The sequence below is a fragment of the Salmo salar genome, chromosome ssa04, assembly GCF_905237065.1.
Source record: "Salmo salar chromosome ssa04, Ssal_v3.1, whole genome shotgun sequence".
In the NCBI taxonomy this organism is placed as follows: Eukaryota; Metazoa; Chordata; class Actinopteri; order Salmoniformes; family Salmonidae; genus Salmo; species Salmo salar.
This window is the reverse complement of record NC_059445.1, coordinates 81797201-81815325: the sequence shown is the minus strand read 5'-3', so window position 1 is coordinate 81815325 and position 18125 is coordinate 81797201. Positions and strand designations below refer to the sequence as shown.

The 18125-nt window shown below is 43.8% G+C and overlaps 1 protein-coding gene across 2 annotated transcripts in view; it reads right to left on the bottom strand.

The window, feature by feature from the left end:
• Positions 1 to 18125, bottom strand: part of srrm3 (serine/arginine repetitive matrix 3) — an 87918-nt gene that overhangs the window by 38749 nt on the left and 31044 nt on the right. Inside the window, exons 3-8 of one of the 2 annotated variants that reach the window (XM_045717398.1) lie at positions 12445 to 12540; positions 11776 to 11856; positions 11267 to 11335; positions 5840 to 5875; positions 4331 to 4381; positions 1108 to 1218 (exon numbers count right to left, since the gene is read on the bottom strand). In XM_045717398.1, the coding sequence (XP_045573354.1) occupies positions 1108 to 1218; positions 4331 to 4381; positions 5840 to 5875; positions 11267 to 11335; positions 11776 to 11856; positions 12445 to 12540 (444 nt within the window). The remainder of the gene's footprint in view (positions 1 to 1107; positions 1219 to 4330; positions 4382 to 5839; positions 5876 to 11266; positions 11336 to 11775; positions 11857 to 12444; positions 12541 to 18125) is intronic. The other variant, XM_045717399.1, reaches the window with a different exon arrangement.

Below are 18125 nucleotides of genomic sequence, written 5' to 3'. Positions count from 1 at the left end.
CTACAACGGGCCATCAGGCGACAGAAGGCGAGCGCCGACCGCCACCGCAGTGAGGCTCCAGTGTATGCACCGGGGGACCGGGTCTGGCTCTCGACCCGAAACCTGCCCCTTCGCCTGCCCTGCCAGAAGCTGGGTCCGCAGTTTGTGGGGCTATTTAAAGTCCTGAGGAGACTGAACGAGGTATGTTACAGGTTGCAGCTTCCCCCTGATTACCGTATTAACCCCTCGTTCCTTGTGTCTCTCCTCAGGCCAGTGGTGGCTGGTCCGCTCCAGCAGTCTGAGGTGCGGGAGGTTCCTCCGCCCCCTCTGGACATCGAGGGGGCCCCCGGCATATACTGTGCGAGCCATCATGGACTCAAGGCGTCGGGTGAGGGGCCTTCAGTACCTCGTGGAGTGGGAGGGGTACGGTCCGGAGGAGAGATGCTGGGTGCCGGTGGAGGACATCATGGACCCTTCCTTACTGCAAGAATTTCACTGTCTCCACCCGGATCGCCCAGCGCCTCGTCCTCCAGGTCATCCTCGAGGCCGGTGTCGGCGGGCTGCTGGAGCCGCGCATCAAGGGGGGGGTACTGTTACGACCTCCGCCAAAGTTGGTGCCTCTCCTTGTTCGGGCGGCGTTTGGCGGTCAACGTCACCGGCTTTCTAGCTACCACCGATCTACGTTTCTTTTTCCATTTGTTTTGTCTTGATTTTAACCCTCTGGTTCCCACATGGTTTTGTGCCTGTTTGTTCTTTGTTTAGTGTTCTAGACTTCTGTGTGCTGGTGTGTTTATCCCTACGTGGAAATTATTGTTGTTTCTTTTTGAGTAATGTAGGTCTTTTACTCAGTTCTGTGTCCTGCGCCTGACTCCGTCCTACCGCTGCACACTGACACCTGACAGCTATAGGCGGTTATAGACTCTAGAGTATAGTGTATAACCTCTTAAACATTTTCAAGTCAGTCATAATATTTTCTTCTGACCATATAACAATCACACATGTCTAGCAGAGCTGTTGCAAACCTTAGCTATCGATACCTCAGTAGACCAAAAGAAGTCTGATTAAAACGAAGGCATGTATCTAAGGGGGGGGGGGGGTACGTTGGGAGCCACCATGGGGGGTCCCTACCTGCCAGGGGACTTGGAGGGGCTGTGGCCTGCGGAGGAGAGTGATGCACTGTGGGAGCTACAGCAGCTGCCTCTACGCTGAGACGTCCTACTGGGGGACTCTAATGGGGACCTGTTGGACACACACATACACATATATATACAGACGCGCACACACACACACAAGCATTTGGACAGACACACACAAACGCACGCACACACAAACATTCGGACAGACGCACACACACACACACACACACACACACACACACACACACACACACACACACACACACACACACACACACACACACACACACACAAACACATATACAGACCCACACACACACACGCAAATAACATGATCACTGTGGTAGACTGGTCACTGTGGTAGACTGGTCACTGTGGTAGAATGTTTATTTTGATTGCCGATTTCCTGCATTTATCAAAAATACCATCAGGTAGCCTGATTTCAGATATGTCCATGTAAACAGGATTATTATGGCAATCGTTCTTCTTGCAAAGCATGTTATCGTTTTTTTTTAAACAAGCTATTATATTAATCTGTCTATAATTACATTATTGTGTGCATGTTACCGTGCTTAATGAAACAGACTGAGAACATATCACACTCAAGTTTGGGTTTTAACTGAGAGCTGTTACGCCCTCATCCCTCCCGCTAATTGGGCAACTTTTGCACATTTGTTGTTGTCTGAGTGAGAGAAATGCTGTAAATCAAATCGAGAGGAGTCCATGTGTTCTAAAAGATGAGCCATTAGGATTACACTAAATACCTCTTTGGTGTCACTTCAAGAAAACCACACCCTGCACTTCACATTTCCATATTTGAAAACATATGTAAATTTACAGTATCAATGTTTTTGATCGCTATGTTCGAGCCACCGTTACAAAGATGACATGCGTCTATTTTTTGTCGTATTGTGAATAAAATTTGCCACAGAACACTCTTGAATGCATTCATGATGACTCCATTCTATGCCCAAAATACAAAGACTAACACTGCAAGATCACATTACAGAACTTGGCTAGTCATGTTGGCAATAGCTAGCCATGTTGGCAATAGCTAGCCATGTTGGCAATAGCTAGCCATGTTGGCAGTAGCTAGCCATGTTGGCAATAGCTAGCCATGTTGGCAATAGCTAGCCATGTTGGCAGTAGCTAGCCATGTTGGCAATAGCTAGCCATGTTGGCAGTAGCTAGCCATGTTGGCAATAGCTAGCCATGTTGGCAATAGCTAGCCATGTTGGTAATAGAAGAAGCTTTCAAGTGATGCCCATTTGAACCAGATTGTGATTTATAATGGACCGTTTTTGGATTGCCTAAACAACAACAGTAATTGTGTAATGGTGCGGGGGGCTGTGCTGTGTTCCAAACAAAAAACTACAAGGGTGCTTCCTTCAGTTCCTCAATGACAAAGCTAGGAGAGGTTAAAAAAAACTACGAGGGTGCTTCCTTCAGTTCCTCAATGACAAAGCTATTAGAGGTAAAAAAAACTACAAGGGTGCTTCCTTCAGTTCCTCAATGACAAAGCTAGGAGAGGTAAAAAAGTATTGTTGAAGGCTCTTTCCTTGAGTCACATGGTCATAGCACTATTATAGCAACCACGTTAGTTGTTAATGATCTTGTCAACGCTTTAGACACTCAAATGAATTGTATTGCTTTGTTTGTGGACCTGTCAAAAGCTTTTGATTCTGTTGATCATGTTATTTTATTGAATAAGTTGACCATCGTGACTGGATGGGGTAAAGTCCGAGTTTGTTTACGTGAATAAAGGTGTACAACAGGGTTCCATTTTGGGACCTGTTCTCTTCACTATTTATATAAACACCATTGGTCAATCTGTAAAAAATTATAAACTTGATATGCAGAATCGCTGCAGAATGCCATCCCATCTGGTTTGCGCTTAGTGGGACTATAATTTGTTTTTCAACAGGACAATGACCAACACACCTCCAGGATGTGTAAGGGCTATTTGACCATGAAGGAGAGTGATGGAGTGCTGCATCAGATGACCTGGCCTCCACAATCACCCAACCTCAACCCAAATGAGGTTGTTTGGGATGATTTGGACCGCAGAGTGAAGGAAAAGCAGCCAACACGTGGGAACTCCTTTAAGACTGCTGGAAAAGCATTCCAGGGGAAGCTGGTTGAGAGAATGCCAAGAGTACGCAAAGCTGTCATCAAGGCAAAGAGTGGCTAATTTGAAGAATGTGAAATATATTCTGATTTGTTTAACACTTTTTTGGTTACTACATGATTCCATATGTGTTATTTCATAGATTTGATTTCTTCACTATTATTCTACAATGTGGAAAATAGTAAAAAATAAATAAAACCCTTGAATGAGTAGGTGTGTCCAAACTTTTGACTGGTACTGTATATGCTGTGTATAATGTGTATTTTTATGTTGTATCATACAGAGCACATTTGGAAAAGAGACCTAGTTCGCAAATTTCTTCCTTGTCAATATATATATATATATATATATATATATATATATATATATATATATATATATATTATAATCAAGTGCATTGAAATGACTTAGGAAATATGCACAGTTTGGAGAGGTGTTTGGTCACTTAGCAACACCAGTTAGACCTCTCACTCAAACCCACAGTTTGGAGAGGTGTTTGGTCACTTAGCAACACCAGGTAGAGATCTAACTCAAACCCACAGTTTGGAGAGGTGTTTGGTCACTTAGCAACACCAGGTAGAGATCTAACTCAAACCCACAGTTTGGAGAGGTGTTTGGTCACTTAGCAACACCAGTTAGACCTCTCACTGAAACCCTTGTCATAGTTTTTTATTATATTGCACCTACTTCAACATGTCATTGAATATTCTTATTATGTTACTGAATGTATCCAAAGTATTTTCACATTTCGTTATTGACAATATGTTGTGAAAAGTACAGTAAATGTAAAATGCACATCAAATCAACAGTATAATGTTTTGTATTCAGTCTTGTGTCAGGTGAACTGATGTGACCTTTTGGTCAGACCTTTTGGTCTGATCATTTCCCCATAATGTCCATAGTGTTTTCTTAACCATGGTCGTACACATGCTTTTTATGGTTCTTCTGTTAGAAACATTTCATTTGGGCCCTATCCATATAGGCCTATTTCCATGAGTGTAAGGGGTTAAGTCTACAGAACATCTAACAGTCAGACGTGTCCATTATTGTAGGTTGGATTATATATAAAGAAAAGAGGGATCCTTACCTCTTTCTGGTTTTGTTCTTGTCTTTCTGTTTGTTCTTTGGGCTACCCGATCTGTAAAGGGAAACAGATTGGTGTTTTTTCATTAAGCAGGTTAAAAGGGTACAGCGCCTTCAGAAAAGTATTCATTAACCGTCGACTTTTTACACATTTTGTTGTATTACAACATGAATTCAAAATGGATTAAATAATTTTTTTTTCTCACGTATCTACACACAATACCCAATTTGCAAATGTATTGACAATTAAATACAGAACTATTTAATTTACCTAAGTATTCCCACCCCTGAGTCAATACTTTGTAGAAACATCTTTGGCGGTGATTACAGCTTTATGTCATCTTGGGTACGTCTGTATCAGCTTTATGTCGTCTTGGGTATGTCTGTATCAGCTTTATGTCATCTTGGGTATGTCTGTATCAGCTTTATGTCATCTTGGGTATGCCTGTATCAGCTTTATGTCGTCTTGGGTATGTCTGTATCAGCTTTATATCGTCTTGGGTATGTCTGTATCAGCTTTATGTCGTCTTGGGTATGTCTGTATCAGCTTTATGTCGTCTTGGGTACGTCTGTATCAGCTTTATGTCGTCTTGGGTACGTCTGTATCAGCTTTATGTCGTCTTGGGTATGTCTGTATCAGCTTTATGTCGTCTTGGGTATGTCTGTATCAGCTTTATGTCATCTTGGGTATGTCTGTATCAGCTTTATGTCGTCTTGTGTATGTCTGTATCAGCTTTATGTCATCTTGGGTATGTCTGTATCAGCTTTATGTCATCTTGGGTATGTCTGTATCAGCTTTATGTCATCTTGGGTATGTCTGTATCAGCTTTATGTCATCTTGGTTATGACTGTATCAGCTTTATGTCAGGTCACCTCCCTGACCAAGGTCCTTCTTGTCCGGTTGCTCAGTTTTGTTGGACGGAGTCTGGATAGTTCTGGATTGTGTTTTTCCATTTCCTAATGATGGAGACCACTGTGCATATGGACATTTTCAACACTCTATAAATTGTTTTAGAACCTTCCCCAGATATATGCCTCATCACAATTCTATCTCTGTGATCTACAGACAGTTCCTTGGACTTCATGGAATAGTTTCAGCTCTGACATACACGGTCAACTGGTGGGACCTCATATAGATGGACTGGTGTGTTTCATTCTAAATCATGTCCAAACAATTGAATTGGCCACAGGTGGACTCCAATGAAGTTGTAGTGACATCTCAAGGATGATCAAAAGAACATTGGATGCACCTGAACTCAATTTGGAGTTTCAAAGCAAGTGATTTAGATATTCCTGTTTTTCATTTTCAATAAATTATAAATACAATTTTGTTTATGTAATCCATTTTGAATTCAGGCTGTGGAATAAGTCAAGGGAGTATGAATGCTTTCTGAAGGCACTGTATGTGCAATGTAACAAGCAAGCATTAGCCTAGTTACATTCACAGAGTCTCCCTGAATGTAAGGCTACATATGTGATGTGCACAATGTGCCATATTTATCTGCATACCCACCTGTATCTCCTCTTTCTCCTATGACCAGATGTCGACCTACACAAAGAGAGAGAGAGAGAGAGAGAGAGAGAGAGAGAGAGAGAGAGAGAGAGAGAGAGAGAGAGAGAGAGAGAGAGAGAGAGAGAGAGAGAGAGAGAGAGAGAGAGAGAGAGAGAGAGAGAGAGAGAGAAAGAGAGAGAGAGAGGAGAGAGAGAGAGAGAGAAAGAGAGAGAGAGAGAGGGTGAAACCTCTGTTACTCACATAACTCTGACCTGAACATGTCTCTAGAACAGATCAATTTAAGGGGTTATATGCTCATTCCTCAATGCTTGACTGACTACATACTTCAAAGTCCTTCATACTGTACAGTATGTTCACACTACTGTTGCCATGGTGATTAGTCAGCCAACAATAGCTATTATTTCCCCCTCTTTTTACACTATTAATAGAAGAAGAAGAAGAACCGTACAAATGAACTTCAGTTAGTGGAGATGGAGGAGACTGAAATGAAAACATGCTTAAAGTACTTTTGCTTCCTCTTTCAAAAAAATGTCAAATTGTTTCGTGAATCATGGATGAATCTGTCATTTGTTAACAATTTTCTGTAAATTATTTTTGATAGCATTTCTATGTTGGAAATAAAAAATATTATTTGGTGCATTTTCACCCATATTTGTTTTTTTTAATAATAGATTACACTTGATCTTTCTTGAATAAGTTCCTCCATTTCTTTTTGTTTTTCCTCTAACGTACTGTATGTCTCTGTATTACAGTGTTTGTTACTATCTTTCTGTAGTTATTTTTTGTTTTAAAGATTAAATTACATGGCCTCTAAAGGCACATTTAAAAGTGTCCCAAACAATAAGGGGGATCTGCTGTACCTGTATTGTGTAGGAACAATGATTCTGTCTTGGTTAGTCATCCAGTAGGCTAAATTTAAAATGTTCAATATCCTTTCCTTTTTGACTTAAATCTATTTCAACATCTATGGTAAGACCTGAAGATGGTTGGCAAGCAATGATCAACAACCAATTGGAAAGAGCTTGAAGAATTTTGAAAATAATAAATGGGCAAATGTTGCTCAATCCAGGTGGGGAAAGCTCTTACAGACTTACCCAGAAAGACTCACTTGCTGCCAAAGGTGCTTCTACAGTCGTGGCCAAAAGTTTTGAGAATGACACAAATATACATTTTCACAAAGTCTGCTGCCTCAGTGTCTTTAGATATTTTTGTCAGATGTTACTATGGAATACTGAAGTATAATTACAAGCATTTCATAAGTGTCAAAGGCTTTTATTGACAATTACATGAAGTTGATGCAAAGAGTCAATATTTGCAGTGTTGACCCTTCTTTTTCAAGACCTCTGCAATCCGCCCTGGCATGCTGTCAATTAACTTCTGGGCCACATCCTGACTGATGGCAGCCCATTCTTGCATAATCAATGCTTGGAGTTTGTCAGAATTTGTGGGTTTTTGTTTGTCCACCCGCCTTTTGAGGATTAACCACAAGTTCTCAATGGGATTAAGGTCTGGGGAGTTTCCTGGCCATGGACCCAAAATATCGATGTTTTGTTCCCCGAGCCACTTAGTTATCACTTTTGCCTTAAGGCAAGGTGCTCCATCATGCTGGAAAAGGCATTGTTCATCACCAAACTGTCCCTGGATGTTTGGGAGAAGTTGCTCTCGGAGGATGTGTTGGTACCATTCTTTATTCATGGCTGTGTTCTTAGGCAAAATTGTGAGTGAGCCCACTCCCTTGGCTGAGAAGCAACCCCACACATGAATGGTCTCAGGATGCTTTGAAATGCAGTGGAAATGTTTTTGGGGGATTCAGTTCATTTGCATGGCAAAGAGGGACTTTGCAATTAATTGCAATTCATCTCATCACTCTTCATAACATTCTGGAGTATATGCAAATTGCCATCATACAAACTGAGGCAGCAGACTTTGTGAAAATTAATATTTGTGTCATTCTCAAAACTTTTGGCCATGACTGTACAAAGTATTGACTTAGCGGTGTGAATACTTATGTAAATGAGATATGTCTGCATTTAATTTTTAATCAATTTCCTAACATTTAAAAAAAACATGTTTTACGGGGTATTGTGTGTAGATGGGTGAGAGAAAAATTATATTTACTCCATTTTGAATTCAGGCTGTAACAACAAAATGTGGACTAAGTCAAGGTGTATGAATACTTTCTGAAGGCACTGTATAGTGTAATACACAGAGCGCTGGTCAAAAGTAGTGCACTAAATAGGGAATAGGGGCCCTGGTCTAAAGTTGTGCACTAAATAGGGAATAGGGGCCCTGGTCTAAAGTAGTGCACTAAATCGGGAATAGGGGCCCTGGTCTAAAGTAGTGAACTAAATAGGGAATAGGGGCCCTGGTCTAAAGTAGTGCACTAAATAGGGATTAAGGGCCCTGGTCTAAAGTAGTGCACTAAATAGGGAATAGGATGCCATTTGGGATGCAGATTGTTGTTGTTCCACTAGAGATAACAGACTGGGGACTAGAGAGGCTTGTGTTCTAGTGGGACTCATTTATTTAACTCCCACCATTGTCAGACACAACCATTCCCTGATACTGTTCTGCTTATTAACCCCCTCGTCCTTCTCCTCCCTCCTTTTCTCCTAATTGGAGAAATATACAATGCTATCCTTTAAAATGGAGCCCAAGCCAAAGAGAACTCTACCTGCTGAGCTGTTGTTACTGTACATAGTGTGTGGTGGGTGGTGGAACACTGACAGTGAGCACCCCTCACCCCTCCAAATCCCCAACACACATAGACAGTAGAGCGCTTCACACGAGGCCACTCTAGGGACTCACCCACCACCTTGTTCTCCTCTTACTTAACCTTACATTATTCATCTATAGACAACACCTGCAATGCAGTGGATCTTTGGAGAAATCTGAGTAGAGGATAGAGAGGCAAAAGAGGGGAGGTTTTATAAAGTGGGAAGAGGGTTGAGGTGTTGGAGGTGTGGGGGGCAGTGATACTCAGCAATTTGGACAGAGGCTCATGTTTCTTGTTTTGCAGCTACCATACAGGTTTGGTTATTAGAGGAATGAGTTTAGCCCCGGAGAGAGAGAGAGAGAGAGAGAGAGATAGTGTGTGAAAGATTGATTGAGAGAGAGTAAGATTGTGAGAGAGCGAGATATTTTCTATTTTATTTATCTTTTTAACCTTTATTTAACTAGGCAAGTCAAAGATTAGAGAGAGAGAGAGAGAGAGAGAGAGAGAGAGAGAGACGGAAATGTGCTCTTTAGAATAGCTTATTGTCGTTTTGATATTCCTGGGCAGTATTCTCTCTCTCCATTCTCTTTCTCCCTCTCTCTCTCCATTCTCTTTCTCCTTCTCTCTCTCCAATCTCTTTCTCCTTCTCTCTCTCCATTGTCTTTCTCCTCTCTCTCCATTCTCTTTCTCCATTTGTGCTGACGCGATAATTATTGCATTATTGTCGAAAGAGGATGATTGCTTTGTAAGATAATACAAAATATAAGCAACATTTCTGGAGGGTTTTATTAAAAATCCTCCGTAATGAATGAATGGACTGGAAGAATTTCCTCTCCAATATCCTCCTTCTCACTGTGTCCCTATCAATATCCTTACCAATATCCTTATCATTATCCTTACCTGTATCCTTATCAATATCCTTACCAACATCCTTATCAGTAACCTTATCAACATCCTTACCAATAACCTTATCAACATCCTTACCAATAACCTTATCAACACCCTTATCAATAACCTTATCAACATCCTTATCAATAACCTTATCAACATCCTTACCAATAACCTTATCAACACCCTTATCAATAACCTTATCAACATCCTTATCAATAACCTTATCAACATCCTTATCAATAACCTTATCAACACCCTTATCAATAACCTTATCAACATCCTTATCAATAACCTTATCAACACCCTTATCAATAACCTTATCAACATCCTTATCAATAACCTTATCAACATCCTTATCAATAACCTTATCAACATCCTTACCAATAACCTTATCAACACCCTTATCAATAACCTTATCAACATCCTTATCAACATCCTTATCAATAACCTTATCAACATCCTTATCAATAACCTTATCAACATCCTTATCAATAACCTTATCAACATCCTTATCAATAACCTTATCAACACCCTTATCAATAACCTTATCAACACCCTTATCAATAACCTTATCAACATCCTTATCAATAACCTTATCAACATCCTTATCAATAACCTTATCAACATCCTTATCAACACCCTTATCAATAACCTTATCAACATCCTTACCAATAACCTTATCAACAACCTTATCAACATCCTTATCAATAACCTTATCAACACCCTTATCAACATCCTTATCAACATCCTTATCAAAAACCTTATCAACATCCTTATCAATAACCTTATCAACATCCTTATCAATAACCTTATCAACATCCTTATCAATACCCTTATCAAGATCCTTATCAACATCCTTATCAATAACCTTATCAACATCCTTATCAATAACCTTATCAACATCCTTATCAATAACCTTATCAACATCCTTATCAACATCCTTATCAATAACCTTATCAACATCCTTATCAATAACCTTATCAACATCCTTATCAACAACCTTATCAACATCCTTATCAATAACCTTATCAACATCCTTATCAATATCCTTATCAACATCCTTATCAATAACCTTATCAACATCCTTATCAACATCCTTATCAATAACCTTATCAACATCCTTATCAATAACCTTATCAACATCCTTATCAATAACCTTATCAATAACCTTATCAACATCCTTACCAATAACCTTATCAACATCCTTACCAATAACCTTATCAACATCCTTATCAATAACCTTATCAACACCCTTATCAACATCCTTATCAATAACCTTATCAACATCCTTATCAATACCCTTATCCTTATCAATATTATAGTCTTTTATTGTCTGGAAATGATTGCTCATGTGTGGTTGCTGTACTATTTGGGCCTATAGGATAGCTTGAGTTGGGTATTTCTGAGTGCTTTGTTGACACCAACGTTACATTTTCCATCCAAGCCTTTTCTGGGATAGTTATGTTGTGAAGTGTCCTGTGGTAAGATGAACCCCTTTTCCCTGTTACGCAAGCAGGCTGAAGCACGTCGGGGTACGCTCACATTCTCTGGCTATTTATAGCTCTTCCCGGTGGTTCTCACAGGCTCGATATAATCTAGAATATGATCGGTCATGAAAAGTTAATGAGACAGAAGTCCATCTCTCTAGTAAATCCCTCCTCCTTCCTTATGACTCACACGCACGCACACACACACACACACACACACACACACACACACACACACACACACACACACACACACACACACACACACACACACACACACACACACACACACACACACACACACACACACACACACAAAACATGTAAACGCACCTGTCTCGCTTGTGTTTTTTCCCACTCTTCTTCTTCTTCTCTCTGCGGGAGGGAGAGGAGCTGTCGAACCTGCGGGAGTTATGGGGAGAGAGAGACAGCTCAGAGGGAGGGAAGGATGGAGAGAGAGCTCAGATGGAAGGAGAGAAAGATAAGGAAAGAGAGAAAGAGAGAGAGGGAGAGAGGGAGAGAGAGAGCGTAAAAGGGAGCCCAGGAGGGAGATAAAGATAAGGAAAGAGAGAAAGAGAGAGAGAGGGAGAGAGAGAGAGAGAGAGAGAGAGAGAGAGAGAGAGAGAGAGAGAGAGAGAGAGAGAGAAAGGGAGAGAGAGAAAGAGAAAGAGAGAGGGAGAGAGGGAGAGAGAGAAAGGGAGAAAGAGAAAGAGAGAGAGGGAGAGAGAGAGGGTAAAAGGAGAGCATTCCTCCATAATGAAGCTTATCCATATGGAATGTTTAACAATAGCAGGAATATTTAATTCCTGGAAACATAGAGTTGATCTAGAGAGACGACTGACCGGCTCCTTCTGAACGCACGTTTCTTCTTCTTCCTCTTCTTTGGTCGAGGAGATGGAGAGCTGCTAGAGTTCCTCTGTATTCTATGGTAGAGAGAGAGAGAGAGAGAGAGAGAGTAAATGTATCTCTTAATCTCCAATATGTACATTGTTATGTCATGCCAATAAAGCAGATGTTATTTTATTTAACTGGGAGAAAGAGGGGGGGGGTGTCCAGTGAGTGAAACATACAGGTGTTTCTTCAGTCAGAAATAAAATGCATGTTCTCTGATTAATCAACAGTACATTGGTCAGCTACAGGCAAGCTTTGCTCCAAGGGAACTCACTTAATTTCCTGTTAGAGTGCTGAGACAATCCATACTTTACATGAGAACATAACGCTTCACACCATCTCTGGCAATCTGCTTTGCAATTAAACATATTCTGGCACAATGTCATTCTGACAGTCAATCTATTCATCCATACTGTATTGGCTTTACTTCAAAACACATCAACAGCAATGTATCGTAGTATATGCCGGAATGCCCTGTACTGAGTGTGTGTGTGTGTGTGTGTGTGTGTGTGTGTGTGTGTGTGTGTGTGTGTGTGTGTGTGTGTGTGTGTGTGTGTGTGTGTGTGTGTGTGTGTGTGTGTGTGTGTGTGTGTGTGTGTGTGTGTGTGTGTGTTCCCTACCTATAACTGTCTTTATCTCCGTGCCATTCACCGTCCTCCTGGTAACCTTCAGCTGGGTCTGTCTGCACCTCACCATGCTCTCCATGGACCTTGACCCTGCAGGGAACACACAGGTCAGAGGTCAGGGGTCAGAGGTCAGAGGAAGCAACCAAAGGGAGACCAGGGAAGTGACCGTATCTGGGTAGAAATGACAAGAGCTTAGGAACACTACTGCTGAATCAGGGACATGTTAAATCAGGGAAATGCTAAATCAGGGACATGTTAAATCAGGGACATGCTAAATCAGGGACATGTTAAATCAGGGACATGCTAAATCAGGGACATGTTAAATCAGGGAAATGCTAAATCAGGGACATGTTAAATCAGGGACATGTTAAATCAGGGACATGTTAAAGCCTCCAAAAATAAACACTATTTTCAAAACATGTAACCAAATCATTTGTTAGAACACAAATCTTTTACTTATCCGTGTCCAAATCATCTTGTCAGAGCAGAAATGAAACACAACTCAAATCTGACCTCTGAAAATGAAAATGCCTCCATCTCTCCATCCTTGTCACGCCCTGACCAGGTGAACTCGGGTATTTTGGGTCAGGGTGTGTCATGTTGGGTATTTTTCCTTGGTTTGTTTTCTATGTTGGCGTTACAGCCTTGTGTTAGCTCTAGGTTTTTATTTCTATGTTGGGTTCTGTCGATTCCCAATCAGAGACAGCTGTCGCTAGTTGTCTCTGATTGGGATCACATTTAAGTTCCTTTTTCCCCCACGCTGTTGGTGGGCTGTTGTCTCTTTGTGTTTTGAGCAGTTAACGTATCGGCATTTTCTTGGTTTTGTGTACGTGTTTATTTCAGTGTTAAGAATAAACATGTGTTCGCTCCCAGCTGCGTTTTGGTCCGCTTCCTCGTCACCCGACGACGATCGTTACAATCCTACAGTTGACATCTCTCCATCTCTCCATCATACACCATCCCTTCCTCTTACACATGCAAATGGCCTCTGGCATCCTCCTCCCCTCCCTAATCCCTCCATCCCTTCTCTTCTCTTCTCTTTCCTGGCCTGCACCATGTGGCCTCTACTGATCCCTTTCATCTGGCCACGTACAGCACATATTCAGACACACTCACGCTCGCACATGTACGCAAAGATGTATCTCTCCCCCCGCCGAGATACAACGGGTTGGTTCTGGGATGGAGAGAGCAGGAGGTGGGACGGGAAAGGGAACTGAAGGGAGGCAGCAGAGAAAGGCGGAGGCAGCAGAGAAACCCCAATCTGTCTACACCAGCACCATCGCCAACGAAGACAGCGGCAGCAGAGCCAGAGCCTGGAAAAGTACCAGAGGAAGTGACCAAGGGACCGGCCGTTCAACATGAGCTTCCTCGGGCAAGACAGCACACATAGAGAGAAAGAGAGAGAGAGAGCAAGAGAGAGCAAGAGAGCGGAGAGAGAGAGAGCGAGAGCGAGAAAGAGAACAAGAGAGACAGAAAGAGAGAGAGAGACAGAGAGACAGAGAGACAGAGAGAGAGAGAGTGCAAGAGAGAGACAAAGAGACAGAGAGAGAGAGAGAGAGAGAGAGAGAGAGAGAGACAAAGAGACAGAGAGAGAGAGAGAGAGAGAGAGAGAGAGAGAGAGAGAGAGAGAGAGAGAGAGATGAAGGGAGAGAGAGAGGGAGAGAGATGAAGGGAGAGAGAGAGAGGGAGAGAGATGAAGGGAGAGAGAGAGAGAGAGAGAGAGAGAGAGAGAGAGAGAGAGAGAGAGAGGAAGGGAGAGAGAGAGAGGGAGAGAGATGAAGGGAGAGAGAGAGAGGGAGAGAGAGAGATGAAGGGAGAGTGAGAGAGAGAGAGAGAGAGAGAGAGAGAGGAAGGGAGAGAGAGAGACAGGGAGAGAGATGAAGGGAGAGAGAGAGAGGGAGAGAGATGAAGGGAGAGAGAGAGAGAGAGAGGGAGAGAGAGATGGGGACGTGCTCCAGTAACACATATTACTACAAATCCAGATTATCATTGATCAAATCACTCTCAGAGCTTCGTGGCCTAACTAATATATATATTACATGTGTTGCTGTGTTGACATTAACCAAAGCCTGAGATTACAATGGTGCTTTATGAAGGGGGGAAAGTGATCTTACATGTTAATAATTATACATGAGAGTAGAAGGTAAGAACGAAAGGAAAAAGAAAAAAGAGAAAGACGACAGCAAATGTGAAGACATCAAAAAGACAATACATTCATAATGAGTGTGTGTGTGTGTGTGTGTGTGTGTGTGTGTGTGACACTGAGATGCATATCTGGTCTAATTTAAGGTTTAATAAGTTTCAGCATGAAATCATCTGAAAAGGTAGCAAATGAGTCAAAACAAAAACACCCCCCTGAAAGCTGAAGGAGACAGAAATATAAGTGGTTAGAGTGTTGGGCCAGTAACCGAAAGGTCACGAGTTCTAATCCCCGAGCCGAGAAGGTGAAACATCTGTTGACGTGCCCTTGAGCAAGGCACTTAACCCGAATCGCTCCTGGGTCGCCGTCAATAATGGCTGATTCCTGGACGTGACCGTACTCTCTAAGGGTGTCTCAGAGGGAGTTGGTATTTTCAAAAAAAAAACACATTTCCAATTCACACATGTATTAATACACACAGGAACATGTGTGAAATAGAACAAATATATGCACCTACCAAATGAATATTATTATTAGAAAGAACAGTAGGCTGTAGGTAGTAAGTGAGGCTGTAGAGAGACTTCAGAGTTGAGAAAGAAGAGAGAAGAGAGAGAGAGAGAGAGAGAGATGGATGGATGCTCTGAGTTCGAGGTGAACATAGATATAGAGAGAGAGAGGGATGGATGCATAGATAGATAGATAGATAGATAGATAGATAGATAGATAGATAGATAGATAGATAGATAGATAGATAGATAGATAGATAGATAGATAGATAGATAGATAGATAGATAGATAGATAGATAGATAGATAGATAGATAGATAGATAGATAGATAGATAGATAGATAGATGGGTGTTACTCAAACCATTACATGACGCATTGTCTTTAAGATTTGTAAATAATCTCTGCACAGGCTGATGGCAACACGTGTCTCTACGGTAACAGGAATACAGGATACAAAAAGCTTGCACATACTTGCATGGAAGACCAGTCCCTACAGCCTTGTTACCAACGACAGTCTCAAATGAGAGCTGAAGGAACACCAAATTGTGCCTAGAATAACGAATTACAGATGATGCCATCTCCAGTCTCTCTCAATTCAATTCAAGGGGCTTTATTGGCATGGAAAACATATGTTAATTGCCAAAGCAAGTGAGGTAGATAATATACAAAAGTGAAATAAACAATAAAAATGAACAGTAAACATTCCAATCACAGAAGTTCTCTCTCTCTCTCTCTCTCTCTCTCTCTCTCCCTGCCCACAGTATCTCTCTCTCTCTCTCTCCCTGCCCACAGTATCTCTCTCTCTCTCTCCCTGCCCACAGTATCTCTCTCTCTCTCTCTCCCTGCCCACAGTATCTCTCTCTCTCTCCCTGCCCACAGTATCTCTCTCTCTCCCTGCCCACGGTATCTCTCTCTCTCTCTCTCTCCCTGCCCACAGTATCTCTCTCTCTCTCTCTCTCCCTGCCCACAGTATCTCTCTCTCTCTCTCTCCCTGCCCACAGTATCTCTCTCTCTCTCTCTCCCTGCCCACAGTATCTCTCTCTCTCTCTCTCCCTGCCCACAGTATCTCTCTCTCTCTCTCTCCCTGCCCACAGTATCTCTCTCTCTCTCTCTCTCTCCCTGCCCACAGTATCTCTCTCTCTCTGCCCACAGTATCTCTCTCTCTCTCTCTCTCTCTCTCTCTCTCTCTCTCTCCTGCCCACAGTGTATCTCTCTCTCTCTCTCTCTCTCTCTCTCTCTCTCCCTGCCCACAGTGTATCTTCTCTCTCTCTCTCTCTCTCTCTCTCTCTCTCTCTCTCTCTCTCTCTCTCTCTCTGTTCATCAGGGAGGAATACTCCATGATGAATGGAGTGTTCCTCTGGCCATATGACTAAGTGTCTCTCTGTCTAATGATGTTTGCTGGGGCAGAGAAGGCTCTCTAATTCAGCTGCTGTCCCGGGATCTGTGACCTGGGTCCTGGGTGGTGTCTGACAGTGATGGACTATGGCCATTGTTCTTGTTTCCTTAGGGCCACATACACACTGTAGCATAGCAGTACAACACCCTTAGAAAAAAGACTGCTGTCTAGAAACTCTGCTGTCCCCGTACTGGAACCCTTTGAAGAACCCTTAAGAACCCTTTTAGCTTCCATGTAGGACCCTTTACACAGAGGGTTCTACATGGAACCAAAAAGGGTTCTCCTATGGGGACAGTCGAAGAACCCTTTTGGAACCCTTTTTTCTAAGAGTATACTCCTTCCTTATCATCTCAGGCCTAGACAGCCCCAGCTACCAGCCTCTGCCAGCCCCAGCCTCAGCCCCAGTCTCAGCCCCAGTCTCAGCCCCAGCCAGTCTCAGCCCCAGTCTCAGTCTCAGCCCCAGCCAGTCTCAGCCCCAGTCTCAGCCCCAGCCAGTCTCAGCCCCAGTCTCAGCCCCAGCCAGTCTCAGCCCCAGTCTCAGTCTCAGTCTCAGCCCCAGCCTCAGTCTCAGCCCCAGCCAGTCTCAGCCCCAGTCTCAGTCTCAGCCCCAGCCAGTCTCAGCCCCAGTCTCAGCCCCAGCCAGTCTCAGCCCCAGCCAGTCTCAGCCCCAGCCAGTCTCAGCCCAAGCCAGTCTCAGCCCCAGTCTCAGCCCCAGCTTCAGCTCCAGCCAGTCTCAGCCTCAGCCAGTCTCAGCCCCAGTCTCAGCCTCAGCCAGTCTCAGCCCCAGCCAGTCTCAGCCTCAGCCAGTCTCAGCCTCAGCCAGTCTCAGCCCCAGCCAGTCTCAGCCCCAGCCACAGCCTCAGCCAGTCTCAGCCCCAGCCAGTCTCAGCCCCAGCCAGTCTCAGCCCCAGTCTCAGTCTCAGCCCCAGCCAGTCTCAGCCCCAGTCTCAGCCCCAGTCTCAGTCACAGCCCCAGCCAGTCTCAGCCCCATTCTCAGTCACAGCCCCAGCCAGTCTCAGCCCCAGCCAGTCTCAGCCCCAGCCAGTCTCAGCCCCAGTCTCAGCCCCAGCCTCAGCTCCAGCCAGTCTCAGCCCCAGCCAGTCTCAGCCCCATTCTCAGTCACAGCCCCAGCTAGTCTCAGCCCCAGCCAGTCTCAGCTTCAGCCAGTCTCAGCCCCAGTCTCAGCCCCAGCCAGTCTCAGCCTCAGCCAGTCTCAGCCCCAGCCAGTCTCAGCCTCAGCCAGTCTCAGCCCCAGCCAGTCTCAGCCTCAGCCAGTCTCAGCCCCAGCCAGCCTCAGCCCCAGCCAGTCTCAGCCCTAGCCTCAGCCAGTCTCAGCCCCAGCCAGTCTCAGCCTCAGCCAGTCTCAGCCCCAGCCAGTCTCCGCCCCAGCCAGTCTCAGCCTCAGCCAGTCTCAGCCTCAGCCAGCCTCAGCCCCAGCCAGTCTCAGCCCCAGCCAGTCTCAGCCCCAGCCAGCCTCAGCCTCAGCCAGTCTCAGCCCCAGCCAGCCTCAGCCTCAGCCAGTCTCAGCCTCAGCCAGTCTCAGCCCCAGCCAGTCTCAGCCCCAGCCTCAGCCAGCCTCATCCCTGCCCCACTGCTGGGTTAATCTGAGTCATAGGCACAGAGGCAGAGGCT